This window comes from Gadus macrocephalus, chromosome 5, assembly GCF_031168955.1.
Source record: "Gadus macrocephalus chromosome 5, ASM3116895v1".
Lineage (NCBI taxonomy): Eukaryota > Metazoa > Chordata > Actinopteri > Gadiformes > Gadidae > Gadus > Gadus macrocephalus.
Genome location: NC_082386.1, coordinates 12,713,165 through 12,730,420, shown reverse-complemented (window position 1 = coordinate 12,730,420; position 17,256 = coordinate 12,713,165). Strand labels below are relative to the sequence as shown.

At 43.4% G+C, this 17,256-nt stretch overlaps 1 protein-coding gene and 1 long non-coding RNA gene across 4 annotated transcripts; both read right to left on the bottom strand.

The window, feature by feature from the left end:
• Positions 1-6,348: 6,348 nt before the first annotated feature.
• Positions 6,349-17,210, bottom strand: tpp1 (tripeptidyl peptidase I). 3 transcript variants are annotated; one of them, XR_009525809.1, is made up of 15 exons: positions 17,066-17,210; positions 16,702-16,776; positions 16,082-16,221; positions 15,300-15,450; positions 14,821-14,942; positions 14,507-14,682; positions 14,133-14,331; positions 13,058-13,246; positions 12,082-12,154; positions 11,738-11,858; positions 8,399-8,560; positions 7,819-7,944; positions 7,586-7,725; positions 7,476-7,555; positions 6,349-7,155 (listed from the first exon to the last, which is right to left on the bottom strand). XR_009525809.1 is itself a non-coding variant. In XM_060052437.1 (13 exons), the coding sequence occupies exons 1-13, from the start codon at positions 17,074-17,076 to the stop codon at positions 7,585-7,587; spliced, it is 1,686 nt and encodes a 561-aa protein (XP_059908420.1). In that variant the 5' UTR covers positions 17,077-17,210; the 3' UTR covers positions 7,471-7,584. The 3 variants fall into 3 exon arrangements, 1 of the variants encoding a protein (XP_059908420.1); XR_009525808.1 differs by having other exon boundaries at positions 7,476-7,725; XM_060052437.1 differs by lacking the exon at positions 6,349-7,155 and having other exon boundaries at positions 7,471-7,725.
• On the bottom strand, positions 9,671-10,873 carry LOC132458002 (uncharacterized). Its single transcript, XR_009525810.1, has 2 exons — positions 10,557-10,873; positions 9,671-10,253 (listed from the first exon to the last, which is right to left on the bottom strand). It is a non-coding gene; the product is annotated as an uncharacterized LOC132458002 (long non-coding RNA).
• Positions 17,211-17,256: the final 46 nt, after the last annotated feature.

The window sequence follows — 17,256 nt, the reverse complement described above, 5'->3', positions numbered from 1 at the left end:
TCATTTGATAAAAACGAGTGTTACCCCTCATGTTTCATTTGATAAAAACGACAGTGTTACCCCTCATGTTTCATTTGATAAAAACGAGTGTTACCCCTCATGTTTCATTTGATAAAAACGACAGTGTTACCCCTTGTGGTTTTTTTCATGACGACCAAAGAAAAACAACAGTGTCACCCCCTATGTTTTATTTGATAAATATCGACAGTGTTACCCCTTAAATTTATTTCATGACGGCCGATAAAAAACGACAGAGTTACCCCTCATGTTTTTCCCATGTTGACCAATAAATAACGACAGTAGCACCCCCGTCTATGTTTTTTCGGGGATCCGAACATGAGCTGTTTAGAGTGTTAACCTCCGAACTGTCCCGATGCACCATCAGGACAGCGGATAAAGTCATCACAAAGGTTATACTTGACTTTATAATTCGCATGAAATAGAGATAAGAGAAGACAACAACCAGTCTTGAACCCCGGTCTCCAGGGGGTTAGGCAGAGTGCACACCACTGCACCACCGAGCCGATGGCAATACACAATAATCAATCAACAATAAATAGGATATACATGACATTAAAATGTATGTGTGTGTTTCTATTATTTCCCATTTTTTTTTTTTAATGACGACCAATAAAAAAACGACAGTTGTTACCCCTTATATTTTATTTGACAAAGGCAACAGTGTTACCCCTTATGTTTTTTTTCATGACCAAAGAAAAACGACAGTGTCATCCCTCATGTTTCATTTGATAAAAACGACAGTGTTACCCCCTAAGTTTTAATTGATAAATATCGACAGTGTTACCCCTTATGTTTTTTTCATGAAGACCGATATAAAACGACAGTGTTACCCCTTAGGTTTCATTTGATTAAAACGACAGTGTTACCCCTCATGTTTCACTTGATGAAAACGACATTGTTACCCCTTGTGTTTTCTTTCATGACGACCAAAGAAAAACAACAGTGTCACCCCCTATGTTTTATTTGATAAATATCGACAGTGTTACCCCTTATATTTATTTTATTTGTTAAAATGTATGTGTGTATTTCTATTATTTCCCTTACGTTTTTTTTTTTAATGACGACCAATAAAAAACGACAGTGTTACCCCTTATGGTTTTTTCATGACGACTGATAAAAAACGACAGTGTTACCCCTTATATTTTATTTGACAAAGACAACAGTTTTACCCCTTGTTTTTGGTCATGACGACCAATAAAAAACAAGTGTTACCCCTTATGGTTTTATTCATGACGACCAAAGAAAAACAACAGTGTCACCCCTTATGTTTCATTTGATAAAAATGACAATGTTACCCCCTATGTTTTAATTGATAAATATCGACAGTGTTACCCCTCATGTTTTTTTCATGACGACCGATAAAGAACGACAGTGTAACCCCTTATGTTTCATTTGATAAAAACGACAGTGTTACCCCTCATGTTTCATTTGATTAAAACGACAGCGTTACCCCTCATGTTTCATTTGATTAAAACGACAGCGTTACCCCTCATGTTTCATTTGATTAAAACGACAGTGTTACCTTGTTTTTTTTCATGACGACCGAAGAAAAACAACAGTGTCACCCCCTATGTTTTATTTGATAAATATCGACAGTGTTACCCCATATGTTTTTTTTCATGACGACCAATAAAAAACAACAGTGTTACACAGGGACGCGGGTAGTGGGGGTGCTTAGGGTGCTGCAGCGGCCCCTGGCTAACTGCAAGTGAGACCGTTTTCTGAACAAATCAATACTTTTATTTTTTTGTATAATTTTATCATACAACATGATTTTTCATTACATTATTGACATCCACCCTTTTTATGATATTTATGATATTATCATTTCTTTTTATTTAGAACATTGTCTGTGTAGGCTGACGTAGGCTATGACGCACAACGCAGAACTGTCGATAGCTGAATATGGTACTATGCTGATTTTACATAAGCATGTTGGTGTTCAACATCTGTTGTAGTGAACATTCTAAAACTGGTGTAAAATGTTGCTGCCATATTAATAGGGCTGGCCCGAATTATTCGAATATTCGAATACTCGTTTGGAAAATGAATATTCAAAGCTTAAATCAGTATTCGGAGCTTCGTTGTTACACGTAGGCCTACGTGACGTTACCAGAGCGAGGGAGGCAAACTATAAGCGACACCAAGCAGAGAAGCGAGAGAGGTGGAGGAAGAATAGATATCTTGTTTCCCTTTACTTTATAACAACATTAGCGGGATCTCGGGAGGAAAATAAATGCTTAGTGAAATGCTAACCTTAGCTTAGTTGTTTGTTTACGTTCGCTGTACAGCGCCGCGCCAATCAACTGTGACTGGCTTGCTGCAGAGCGTGAGCGTCTTGCGAATACCCGGTCAATATAATGGATATAATATGGACACATAAGACAATCAATATTCGGTATTTGTTATGGATTTATTGTACAAATTCCCTGAAAAGATGCACGTTCCAGAATGAATTGAAAAGCTCCCGCAAGAGCTGAGATGGCAGAGGACAGCTGATTTGGTACGGCACAAAGAAACAATAAAGTCTATCTTTATCTTTTATCAACAGCTGTTCGCTTCCACAGGGAAAAACTACGTAACTCCAACTTACTTAGGCCTACTAATTAACGTTCAAAAGCTATTAAATCTTCAACAAAATATGCAGATACTGTCAAAATCGGTTCCAGGGAGTATATTGGGATTATTAATGTTGTTTTTGATGGTGTGTTTTTCTGGAACGAGTATTCGAATATTCGCTCGGAAAAACCAACGAATAATCGAAGCCTGAAAAATGGCATTCGGGCCAGCCCTACATATTAATAGACACGTTGAATGTTATCGTTTTGATTCTGGAATCCCGCACGTAAACTGGTTGGCAAAAAAAAAGCAAAGACGGAAGGTTCCCTTGACGGAGAGTACAACATCTGACCTGTGAAGGGCATTCATACGCTAAACAGCGTCTAAACTGCCGAAATCATTCAACAAAAATGGTAGACCCCTTCACTTTTGTTAGTGTTTTTAGTGGCTTTTCAGGCACATCCATCCAAACAAATTATGGGGCATTTTAATTTTGTTTGAAATTCATTTTTGGAAAAAGTTAGAGCCCTAATATATTACAAATAAAAATGGTAATTTTCCTAAAAAAGCAACAAATATTACAAAATAGAGATGAGCTTCCTTCATTGGTCTTACTTATTCAAGTGTCCCACCATGCTGTTTGTAGCCCTGGCTTGGTGTTTCCCGTTCTCTATTCAACCCTCCACCCACAAGGACCTGCCAGGACAGCAGGCAGGTACTGGGGCCATCACAACCATTACAAATAAAAATATACTTTAACACTATTCAGTATGCTGGGCTTCTGTTCTCCATGGACTGTTCTCCATGTATCAGATATATATATATATTCAATTAATAAAGTACATTAGTGCAGCTTTTAATCTTTTATTGCCGACATCAAAACATTGCAAGAATGAAAGTATAGTTTTTAAACTTTAAACTAAGCTTCCGTAAACCTCAGAATAAAATGATACTACTGCAAACAGCTGTAAGAGCTACTATAAAAACCCAATATCATTTTACCATGGAATACACCTCCCATAGGCCTAAGCAGAGTCCTGGAGGAGAAATCAAAGAAAATAGCTGTGAAAGAAAAGATTCAGAATGGCCTGTCTTGGTTTAAAGCCCACTCGCCACCACGACAGGGCGCAGGCCAGCAGTGGGAACATAGAAGACTGGAAAAACATAAATAGACTGAAGAGCACAAGACATAAGGCGTTTTACCTCAAATTTTTCCTCCAGGGTTTCAAATCTGTGCTCCAATAGATGATCTACCACATTCATGTTGTCGATTCGTTTTCGTTTGTGTGCCCCCGGCATGTTTGTTAGCAAAATTATCCTTCTTCTCTTCATCGCTACCGGACTTATTGCGCGCGGCACGTGAGGTGAGGTGGGAGGTCACTCGAGTCATGAATCATCACGTGCCTCACCCTACAGCCAATTAACTGTGAAAAACGAAATGACGCTGTAGTGGAACGAACCATATATGTCCATGGCGGTCCCGGTGGGGCTAGCCCCACCAGGAAGTAAAATAATCTCCGTCCACTTCGACAGAGAAACACTCTGAGCATGCGCATTTCAATGTTTCAAGTCCAATACACATTGCATTGGGCTGGTGGGGCTAGAGCATGGGCTAGAGCCCCTGTTGCCCCTCCTTACGAACTCAGCCGGAAGAAGCAAGCTAGGGTCGACTAAAAATTAAATAAAAGGACCGAACTTATTATTTTATAGTACTTTCTGGGGAGATAATTTTATATATATATATATATATATATATATATATATATATATATATAATAATAATATTTTTCATATATATTTTTCTTTTTCTTTCTTTTTTTCTTGTGAGAGTAGGTGGGGCCGAGCCCCACTTGCCCCTAATGACCAGTCGCCACTGCAAATGTTTATCTGCTCCTGATCTGCTCCTGATAAATAAACTTTTGCATTAACGCCCAGTATATAAAACCCTGGACTGGACTAAGTATAGGGTTAAAGGGACTTTTAACTGGTCTCCAAAAATCTGTCAAGTCAAAGATTGGTGATTATCTTTATCAAGAGTCCAAATATAGGTAAAACCAGAGTTCTGCCATATTCAAATGTAAGACGCCGGCAAATAAATATGTTGGCCCTGAGAGAAATATGATAAAATGATATCAGAAGCGAGAAGCATGAGGCCCATTGTTGATAAGCAGGAGCTGCAGAGGAAGCCTATTTAGCATCGGCTCACTTGTTCGATTCTAGCAGAAAGGCACCAAGGTCGATTACCCAGTAAGTACTCAGTGACTTTAATAAGCCTGTGTTCTATATCTAGAACAACAACGATTTGGACCAGTGTGAGCCTTTGGGCTGGAGGTCATAAGTCATGCCTTCATGTTCTTCAGTTCTCGTTTGCAAGAACATCAAGGCATGACTTATGCCTTAAACTTATAATCTTTCAAGAAATTGTGATTTTACAGGTTCATGTACGATTATTTCACGTAGAAATGCTACATAATTGTATCCATATTATTTTTTGCGTTTTATTTTAGTTCATGTTGCGTACCAAACAAACATTTACTGTGTCCCTGCACATGGAGTGTAAGCTTGTGTGAGTGTGTAACGTAAAAGTTATTAAGTAAATTAGGTTGCATTCAGGTGTTTATTGTGATCACCATTGGTCTTTTACATGCCTATTTTATGTGTTGTGTACTAATGTCAGCTCATTCACGCAAGACCCATTTTCTGACGCTGTCAAGTGTGTTCTTTACACAGACCTTGTGAGGTTTGTGTGTGAGAGATAGAGATATTTGAGAGGTTCCTTGTAGGCCACACAACGTCATTGTTCATAATAAGGTTGCGTTTAGGTGTGTATTCCTGTATTTGCTATTGCAGAAGTATATGATTAATCTGTTTTCTGGCAATACACGTATTGGGCCGGTTTTTGGTCTATAGTTGGGCTGGAAATTACCAATCTAATCTGGCAACACATGCTATCTACACAAACGATATGCCATATGTAAAATGAGACTCAAAGGTGTCCAACGGTATAAGCCTTATCATTGTGGTCTTATTTCGATCAACTAGATGTGATCTCTCGGAACAGCTCAGCTATTCAAACTTGATCACATTATTTAAGTTCTCCTTTATTGTCCCTTCTTGGGGGAAATTCTTACTATGCTTTCTCGAGAAAAAATCGAGAAAAAAATGAGGCATAGAAAAACGATAGAGAATATATTTTGGAGAAAAAGGAGGTATAGAAAGATTAAAAAAAAAAAAAAAAAAATTAAGAGAATAATATTTTTTAAAAAGGAGGTGTAGTAGAGAATACAAAATCAAGAAATTGGAGATATAGAAAAATGTTAGAAAATAAAATAGAGAAAACGGAGGTATAGAAATTGGAGAATATACTTTTGGGAAAAAGGAGGCATAGAAAATGCAGAGAATATATTGACAAAAAATGAGATATAGAAAAGGGATGGAGAATTCATTTTTGGAAAAAGGAGTAGAAAATGGAGAGAATACATTTTTGGGAAAAAGGCGGTATAGAAAATGGAGAGAATATATTTTCTGGAAAAATGAGTTTTTCTTTTATGCTCTCCATCATTTTCTATACCTCTTTTTTCCCCAAAATATATTCTCCATAATTTTCTGCACATCCTTTTCTAATTTTTTCCATCCTTTTTCTATTTATTACAAAAATTATATCCCAATAAATAAATAGTTATGTGAAATGTAAAATATATAGAAAATATAGATTGATATAAATGTTTATTTATGAACCAATGAATTTATTGACCAATGAATCATCACTGCTGATATCCTTTTATTCATGTTTGCTGGGTTGGGGTCAATTATAAAACATTAACATGCAGCACTGCTGGTGTAGAATACTGTCGAGCAACGTTTGCATAAAGCTTAGGGATCCGTTCAGGCTACTGGTCAGCTACCAGGGTATGACCGATATGCAGCCTTTTGGCTGTCCATGCAAAACAATTTCAATATACAGTCCATCAGTCTCTCTACACACCAACGCACACAAACAAAAACAAAAAAACAGAAAATACGTGACCAACGAACCAAATCTACAATACATAAAACCTTTGTCAAAATGGTTTAAAAATTAGTTATTACTTCCGATAGTGGCACCCTAAACATTTACTTACAAACTACCTGAGAATAACCATGCGCAATTTTATGCATAATAAAAAATATTAACAAATCATTATTTGCAACAATTTTGATCATAGCGAAGTATAGAGTAGTATAGTATCATACTACAGTTAAAAATAAAGTGATTTGTGTCGCCAGCGTAAGTCTGAAAAGTCAATTAATGTGCTCCATAAATATGATGCGTCTTTATGTACGTAAAATAGCAAACCCATTTTATGTAATTCATAAAATGTTTAATTAATTGCATCTTCGATATCCACCTTTCCCCTTCATAAGATTGACATTTAAAACAATCTTTCAGATTCTCTGAAATGCAAAGAATAACAGAATCAGCAATTCATGGTATTCTTCTCCATCCCAATCCGTACCCTGCATTGTTCCATAGGCATCTGGGAGGCAGTGTTTGACGCTATGATGAGATGGACCCAGACTTACTTTTTGACTGAGGCCTAAAAAAAAAAAAAGTTTGGTTCCTGTTGGTTGTCAGTTGAGGTCATGGGTAGGTAGGGAATTTATTTTATTTTTTTATTTTATTTTTTCCAGCGGCAGCGAATGATAGGTAGGTTGTTTTCATTTAAAAACGAGAAAATTCGCTCATCCTTGTACAGAATGAAGAGGTGCTGTACCAAAACGTAATTATAGTTTGCATCAAAAATTATTATTTTTATTTTTATTTTTATAAAGCTCATAAAATAATTTGGGTCGCACATAAATTGACAGGGTCGGTCGGAAACCGGAACCAAACAAATTTTTTTTTTAGGCCTGAGTTAGATGATCCCTGGCTGGCCCTGAACGGGCCTACAGCAGAACTAGCAATATACTACGTCGACTACCCTGTTGGCATGATTCTGGATGTAGGAGGAGCCCTCCAGTGCCTCACTGGTCCAGCAGGGCGGCGAGCAGCGCGGGGTAGTTCGGCGTCCCCCAACCCGTCACAGGGTCCCACGAGGGGGCCGCGCAGAAGCCCCGCCCCTGGACCGTCTCGTCCAGACAGCTCAGGTGGCAGCCCTCCGTCACCTGCGGGGAGAGCGGAGCGTACGGCGTTTAGGGAACTCATCTGAGGCCAGGCGGAACATGTGTTCGAGGGGCCGGCCTAGTGTGTGGACTCACGTCGAACATGGCCTCTCCCTGGAGCTTGTAGAGGCGGGGGTTGAGGAAGCCTAGGGGGGGAAGGCCTTTGAGAAGCCGCCGGTCGTTGATCAGAGCCAGCATGCCGCCGACCACAGGGGTGGACGCCTGCAGGGGAAGAGCCGGGGGGGGGAGAGACCAATGAAGTCCACTGCGTGATCGGCCGTTACATCAAATCCAGTCCCCACCACGTCATGACCAGAGCACGACCCGACAGAGCCGCCTGCATGTAACATTACACATCACGCTTTTATCCAAAATGACTTACAATAAGTACATTTGTCAGAATAAAGAGAAAAACAATATATCTCTGTCCGCACAGTAAGGACGTTTATAGAAAAAAGTGCCAAGCACTTACAATCGCTAGGTTAACCCATTCGCTGTATCCAACAAAGATAGCTAGAATCAGATGCTACACAATGCTAAGTATTATTTTTAAGTGCCAGGACTTACAACATGCAATAAGTGCCTAAGAAGGGTGTGGGGGGAGGCTAGGCAGAGTGCAGGTGAACACATCACGATTATCATCATACATACATTAGTGAAGTGTGTGAACATTTACCGAGGTGCCAGAGACCCAGGGGACGGGCATCCTGTTGCTGACCACCCAGTAGTTATCAGACAGGGCAGCGAGGTCCGGGTAGGCTCTGCCACTGGTGTTGAAGTAGGTCAGCGGGGGGAGCCCTCCTCCCACTGTCTGCATGTAGGCCTTCACCGCACTGGCCTGGGGGGGCGAGGGAACGAACACACACACACACACACACACACACACACACACACACACACACACACACACACACACACACACACACACACACACACACACACACACACACACACACACACACACACACACACACACACACACACACACACACACACACGTTATAGCCTCAGGGGGTTTCACTGGCACATTGTTGACTACTAACCAAACAAAACCAAACTGTAGCATTTATTCATACGAATCATCCTACCATGCCTATTGTTAATATATATGTTCATCTCTTTTTTTTTGCACTTCCTGTGAGGTAACTTCCCATCTTGGTTTGATGAAGTACTTTAGCCTAGAGAGCGGACCCCCAGGAGGCCAGAGGTTTAGGGTGCACTAGGGGTGTAATTTTCACGATCTACTGCATCGATTGTTGACGCCAAGAATCGATTATTAATTAAAAAAAATGAATAATTAAAAAAAACAACTTTTTTTTTTATTTTTTTTTTTTATATAGTTTTATAAAGCCTATTCACTTTTTGTGGCATCAGTTTGTCCTCTTATGTTTATGAAATGATATAGTTGTTATAATGGCAGCTACTTCCAAAAGGGGAAATGTTTGAATGTTTTCATTTCATTGGTTTAAAGGACCACTGAGGCCATGTAAACGGCACTGATTATCCTTATTTTGTTATTTTAAGTTTTATAGATCCTTAGCACTTCTTGTCAGTGTATCCAGTAATAGTCGTTTCAATAAATACAGCTATGTATGAATTGAGTTGCTTTGAGTTATCAATTGAACACACTATCCAGATCATACACAGCCAGTCAGCCACTGGTAATGGCTTAATTTTTTTTTAACAGTATTCAGTGAAAATTCGCAATGCATCGCAATAATTCAAGTATCGCGATGCATCGTGATAGAATCGCATCGTGGCATGTGAATCGTGATACGAATCGAATCGTGACTTCTTTGGCAATACCCACCCCTAGGGTGCACTCACACTAGGCCATCTGGCCGTGGCTGTTTTCACACCTAACCGTGCTCAAATCTGCCAGTGTGAGTGTGGCCAGTCTGGCCAGGCCGGGCCAATTTGGCCACTTGGGAGAGGTGTGCTGCTACGGTACGGGCCGCTACGGTACAGATGCTAATGAGCCGACACGCGCACACGCACGGCTACGCAACCTGAGCTGGATGACGTATAGTCCATGCGACGACCATGGACATAATAAAGGCGACGAGCCTTCTTTCCCATTAAACAGTAAACATGGCGTCAAGCGGTTCAACTGTTGGTTCACGTTGGTCCCATAGAGAAGTCGAGTGTCTGTTAGCCATTTCGGCATTTCGGCTCCAAATAAGCAACAGGCTCAGCAAAGTGCGAACTGTGTTCTCTGTGTTGTTGTCCATTGTTGTTAAACCTCTGACTCTAGCCAATGACTGTTAAGCCCGCGGAGTCTCAGAACTCACAACAACAAAGATGATGGCGGACTACAGGCTTGTAATCGTTCTGCAGCAGATCATGTCCCTTGTTGGGTTGCTAAGCCATTATTTATTGAGACTGTTGACTGACTGTTTGTTTGTGTTGTTAGTGGTTCGGGGGGCAGCCTTTATGCGCATGGTCGCCTCTTCTTCTTATTTCATTTTCTTCTGGATTTCTGTAGCAGAAGCAGCGCCCCTTATGGGCCTGGCATGTGTACTACAGCGTTTCTACAGATCTACCCGGTTTCGCTTGACTCCGTCTTTAAGGAGATACTCCGAAACCGGATAGATCTAAACCGGAACGGTTTCGCCCGTTTCGGCTTCGTGTGGACGGGGCCTCAAAGTGCTTCACATATAAACATCGTCATACAATAAAATAAAATAATAGATAAGTAAAAGAAAACATATGCAAAGAAATGAGTAAAATAGAAAGTGCAATGTATTTAAGATCAGATCAACAGTCTCTCTGGTATCCGCGTCGGGACTCCAACCCGACCTAAAGGAACTTGGTACTTTCTCTGGGACTCCAACCCGGATTCTAGTAACCCTTATCCTTTCTCACTGGTATCAGATCATGTATCTTTCTGGTAAAAATAGAAAATTTAATTGAAAGTTAAAAAGGCTTTTTAGTAAGTAAAATTGAAAGTGCAATGTATTTAAGATCAGATCAACAGTCTCTCTGGAACCCAAGTCGGGACTCCAACCCGACCTAAAGGAACTTGGTCCGTTCTCTGGGACTCCAGTCCAGATACTAGGACTCCAACCCAGACAGAACTTGGAAACGTCTCCCACGGAGCTCGGTATGCCAACACCAGATGATTTTCCTCTCAGATTCAACACAACCAATATCCTAGCAGGGCTGTCACTTTTTATTCGAAGTTCGAATATTCGTTCGAAGGTGGGGTGAAAAGTTTGAATTCGAATTGTAATTCTCCATTCGAACTGTAAAAATGCGCTATAAAAAAAGAGAGCGGCGAGTGGCTTCTCCTCAATAAAGCGGCCCTCCTGGATCCCCGCTTCTCCCGGTTAGTCCACCTTTCCCCTGCACAGAAACATCTCGTGACTGAAAGCCTCTCACACGAGCTCACTGAAACGGAGACCGACACTGATCGCACACGACAGGGAGAAAAGTCCGCTGCTGCGCTGGGCGCGATGGGCAGCCTGTTTGGGGACTTATACAGCACGGCTGACACAAGCAGCTGCAACGGTAACGGAGAGCTGCGAGACTACTTGTAATTTTCTTTCCGTAAGGAATAAAAAGAGCAGCATGCCGTGTTGGAGGTCGGCCTCACAGATTGTTCGTTTATATAGGCTGTGTGTGCCATGGACGACATGCGCTCCGCATATCGCGCTCCGAGCAGTTATTGTTAATGTGTAAAAGACAGCCGCACTTGTGTGTCGGAGCTTCCTCTTGTGTTTACAAATGTGTTATAAAAAGATGTGTTTTTATCCTGTGCCGTTATGAATTCAGTAGGTATACGTGAGGTATACGAGAGCAACATAAAAAATCAAGACTGTTGTCGTGTTCTATTGGGGGGGGGGGGGGGGGGGGGGGGGGTCGAATGTATTCGAATTAATTATGGACATTCGAAATTCGTTCGAATTTCATTTTTGGAAAAAGTGACAGCCCTATATCCTAGTGATGGCCTAGTGTGAGTGCACCCTTAGTTCCTGAAGCCTCAGTGTAGAATACAGACTCCTGGTTGTGGTACCTGGTAGTCGGGCGTCTTGAACACGTTGCTGAAGCCTCCGCCGCTGATGTAATCTGTGACTTCATAAGTCATCTTGAAGGGGTTCTTAAAGGACGTCCCGCCCACTGTGGTGACGTAGGGGCTGGGGGGGAAGGAGGCAGTGGACAGAGCTTTAGATTGGTGTACATCACAGCCGTCAACCTCTGAGGGTCTCTGGACCTCTGGTCATTCGGAGGAGGCCGCTGTAGGCTTTGAATGGAGCGGTACTACAGCCTTCAGGTAAGCGTCAGCCCATGAATATTACTTTAGCTTTGAGAGTCCCAAAAGAGTCAATCCTACATGTCACCCCCGCTGCTGGGGTTTACCTGGATGCAGGGAAACTCGGCCGGAAGCAGTTCTCCTCTTTAGTCAGATGTCTGCAGCCCGCCCCGCTGTCCCCTACGGAGACGGAGGAGAGGACATCAAATAATATAAGATTAGGATGATAAAAATCTTATTGGAGTGCAGACCCCACGCCCCTGCTGAATTGAGATGGTAGATGCATCTGCTATACAAAAAAACAAATATACATTGCAAAGTGATCAATACCAGAGGGTATCCAACTGCTGCTAACCCTAACCCAACACATTCAGCATTAGGATTCAATATTAAAACCTCTGTCATTTTACCATGTATTCAAAAAGCTCAAGGCCAAGTTATATTTAGATCACATTAACTGAGCCTTTGTCCTGATAATGAATTATGAAATGTTATTAAATTCATCAAAAGTATGTATTTTATAAATATATATGTATACAATATTGCATCCTCATCATTTAAGCAATGTGTGTGGATTTGATCTCATATCTCCATTCACGATTGCCTTTAATCTGAGCTACTTCAATGAATGGCTGAAGAGGTGAGGGTCCCATTTCCCCTGCCCCTGGTTCCCCTGCCCCTGGTTCCCCTGCCCCTGGTTCCCCTGCCCCTGGTTCCCCTGCCCCTGGTTCCCCTGCCCCTGGTTCCCCTGCCCCTGGTTCCCCTGGGTCCCTGCCCCTGGTTCCCCTGGGTCCCTGCCCCTGGTTCCCCTGGGTCCCTGCCCCTGGTTCCCTTGGTTCCCTGCCCCTGGTTCCCCTGGTTCCCTGCCCCTGGTTCCCTGCCCCTGGTTCCCCTGGTTCCCTGCCCCTGGTTCCCTGCCCCTGGTTCCCCTGCCCCTGGTTCCCTGCCCCTGGTTCCCCTGGTTCCCTGCCCCTGGTTGCCCTGCCCCTGGTTGCCCTGCCCCTGGTTCCCCTGCCCCTGGTTCCCCTGCCCCTGGTTCCCCTGCCCCTGGTTCCCCTGCCCCTGGTTCCCCTGCCCCGGTACCAGAAGCGAAGAGCAGGGAGATGCCGCGGACGCCCGCCTTCATGAATTCGGTGTTGATGCGCGTCATGTAGGCGTTGGACAGGCTGTCCTCGTCGTCTCCGTAGCTGACCGTGTGCACCCAGGGCAGGGCCGACGTGTTACTGATCAGCACCATCCACTGGAGGAAGGGCTCCTGGCTCTCGTGACGACCTGGGGACGGAGCAGCGGGGGGGCCGGGTGGGGAGGGGGAGGGAGAACAGGCATGGCGTCATCTATGCCCTCCATTCCAATCAATACTAGCACGCACACAGTCATCGCGTGGTCATCTTGTGACGTGAGGAAACACTTTGTCCGTGTTAAGATAGGTCATTAGACCAGGTACATTTTTACTTTGCAACACAAAAGTTTGTTTTCCCTCCACTATCAGTGGGGGACTTTGACCTCGTCCAACTACGAAAACGGGATTTATATGCAAACAAAAGGCTTCCATTAGTTTATTTACTTTAGGGCTTTGCAAAGCTCAACTCTCCTTTGTTTTAGCGACTAGAAGGAGATGTGTTCTAGTACTTAGTACCCTAATCTAGAGTTGTTCTGATACCGATACCAGTATCGGAAATTCCTCCGATACTACCTTAAATGCAGTATTGTGTAGCGGCGAGTATCCAGGTTTATTTGCGTTCCGATACCATCACATGACTAGCTCATTTACTACACAGGCTAAGAATATTACATGCTGCGTTCGTGAACGGTCGGCGGTGGAAAGTCGGAATGGGAAACGCGTCATCTCCGACCTACTTGTGTTCGAGCCAAGTCGGAAGAACAAGGATGCTAACCTCAAAGAATACAAATGTATTATTATAATTATCAATGTATTCGATCTAGTTCTGAAAATAAATTTTCTACAGTAAGTGAACCGTCATTCCTGTCTTTCTAATACAACCCTTCAATATGAACATGTGCTGTGGTAGCTATAATGCTAGATGCTGTATTGATATATACTCGTTACAGAAAGTTCAGGAATCTGAATCAAATTTGGGAAGGGAAAAAATATAAAAGGTATCGGGCCATCTCCACCCAGAACCAAGCAGTCCCCTACCCGGGTTGGTGAAGACCCAGGTGGGTATGTTGGCCCCAGTGCTCATGATGTACTCCACGTCGAGGCTGGCCTCCAGGCCCGCCCGGCCCGCCCCCTGGGTGCCCACCACCCGGTCCACCAGGGACAGGTGCGGGAAGCTCCCTCCGAACATGCTCATGAACTCAGCCAGGTCTGCCGGGTGGTAGTACTGCTCCAGGAACTACCGAGCACAAGAAACATGAAGGAGTAGACGTTTGTTGGAATTTGAGTCAAGAAAGAGAGACGGTATACAAGGCCTCTTTGTAGACATTTGACGTAAATGATGATTCCAGGTTCTAGTGGAACTAGAACGGGAGATTGGGCGGTCTCTTAGGTGAATGGTATCTTATCCCCACCTGGGCCACGGCCTGGCTGTTGTTCTGGGAGGAGCCAACGTCGGAGGCGGTGAGGTTGTAGCGCGCCCTCAGGATGGCGGGGGTCACTCCGAGGTGGAGACCAGCCTTCGGGTGTCTGTTCCTCCCATGAGACACTACATCCTGACCCCGGGGGGGCAAGCGGTGAAGACCCCCCACTGTGCATGGGGAGAGGAAAGGATTTAAACGTTTGAGATGATTGACATCACAAATCGGAGGACGTCTTGAACAAAAACGAAAATAAGCACAATACATGAATGTGTGAAGGATGGAATGTGTCAATGAACGGGAATCACCAAAGTCCAGGTGCTGGTGAACCTCGTCGTGGACCGAGTACGGAGCTGAGGACCGGACCTGGGAACGCCCGTCTCTGACGTAGCGGTGGAACCTAGCGCCTGGAAGAAGAGCCTCTGCCACTCTGGAATAAAATTAACACAAGAGTGAGACCCGAAAGACACACAAGAGAGAGACCCGAAAGACAAGCAAGAGTGGGACCCTAAAGATTAACAGACACACAAGACACGTGAGAACAATGCTTCTAAAGAAAGCCGCGCGCACACACACACACACACACACACACACACACACACACACACACACACACACACACACACACACACACACACACACACACACACACACACACACACACACACACACACACACACACACACGGCAACAAAAGAGGAACAGAGTCACAAGACCAGAGAAGGAATATGTCACCCGTCTTTCATTTCACACGTGATCTGAAACGTCTGCACAGGGCTGTACTCACTGGGCCGGCATGGTGCACTGCAGGAAGTCGCGTGTGAGGACAGACAGACACCCGGAGACCCCGTGGCTCTGCAGCCAGCGGCGGACCACCTTCTGGGTGAGGTCAGAGGGCCGCACCAGAGAGGAGACCTCCTCCAGCCTCAGGTACTTGGCTTGGGAGACGGAGGAGGACGGAGGAGGAAGGGTTACAAAACGGATCGAATGAAACTCAATAGACGAAGACTTGAGATTCTTTTGAGCATCAGGAAGGGAATGTGCAAATAAATACATTTACATTCAGGGCATTTAGCTGACGCTTTTATCCAGAGCGACTTACGATAAGTACATTTGTCAGAAGAAAGAGAAACAATATATCAGTGTTATCCCAGTAAGGATGTTCATAGAACCAAGTGCCGATAGGTTAACCCATTCCCTGTAAGCAACAAAGATAGGTTAAGATGCTACACGACGCTATGTACTATTTTTTTGTGCAAGGACGTACAATATACAATAAGTGCGTACAATCGACTTCCCCTTTTCCGTGTGCCTTTGGATTTGATGTAGTGATGGGCTCGTTGTGGTGCGTTCAGGAGCACTCCGTCCGTGTGACGCTGACAAAAGCAATTTTCCCCAAAAACATAACACATCAGATTGCGAGCGAGTCAAGGCCTTAGCCTCAGCAAAAATGTTTTATAGAAAAAAAGAAAGCGATATATAATTTCTGGCACTGACTACCACTTGGGGAACTAAAGGGTGAGCGTAGTGAAAAGTTAGTTTTAATGAACAGCGAACAGACTGTGGTACCGTATTGTGGGGAGTCCGGGTCAGAAACCCTGCGGAGCGTCTCCCCCAGCAGGTCCACCCCCTGCTGCCTCAGGGCGAAGGTCAGCTCCAGCTGCTCAGAGGGTCCCACCGGCCCCACACGGGACCAGTCATCTGGAATGCTAGAAGACAGAGGAACCCAGATTGATAAGAGTGTAGGAACTTGTGGTGGATGACTGATAACATGCATACGTATATACATACATACATTAAATACATGACGCATACATACACTACATATATAACATCAACTAAATGACATGAACATTGGAGCCTCAGCCTCAACGGCAGCAACCATACTTTTCTTCAGTATTATCAAATAATACTACGAAACCTTCTGTGATACAAATACACCGCAGTGGCTTATACGCTTCAGTTAGACCTGCACATGTACGTTTACTGGCCAGAGAATCATAAATAAAACAGCTGCTATTTCCTCAATGACCAATAACTTAGGTTACAATGGTGACATTCATAACAGTGTCACACCAAAATATAAACTAATTTAAGCCGGCTAGAACTAGTATCGTGACTAAAGCCTGAACGGAGACAAGAACGTTATCTATTTGGTCAGGAGAGATTTAAAAAGTGGGTTTTCTCACAGGACATCTTGATCCTCCTCAAGGAACCCAGGGCGTACGGGTGAGCTGCAGACCAGCACCACGACGAGGGTCAACCTGAAAAAGTCACAGGAATGAAACAAGTGGGGTTACGGTGGACGTCTGGGGTACAAAGAGAGCCTCTGCAATCAACGGCGACCAGACGGAACCGCGTTAAGTTTCAAATACCAGAACAAACCTACACTACCGACTACTGCTGTGTTAAATGTTGTTCATTAAAGATCACGAAAATCAAACCTGATCCGAAGCAGTATTTGCAGCTCTAATCTAAAAGGCTTAACACAAATACAAAACACATAACCTACTCTAGTTGATTTAAAAAGAAAGCTAAACAGTAATAACTTACACGGTCCTCATTGTCCTCAAGGGTTGACTTGTTGTGGTCAGGAGCGACTAGACGAAGGACGTAAGGATCAGATTCATCTGGGATCACATGACAAGGCTGTCACGTGACATCAGAGCAACGGCTATTTTCAGCCTGAGGTAAAAAATATTTTCAGACAATGAATTGTACTTCCTTTTCCTTTTAATACCGAT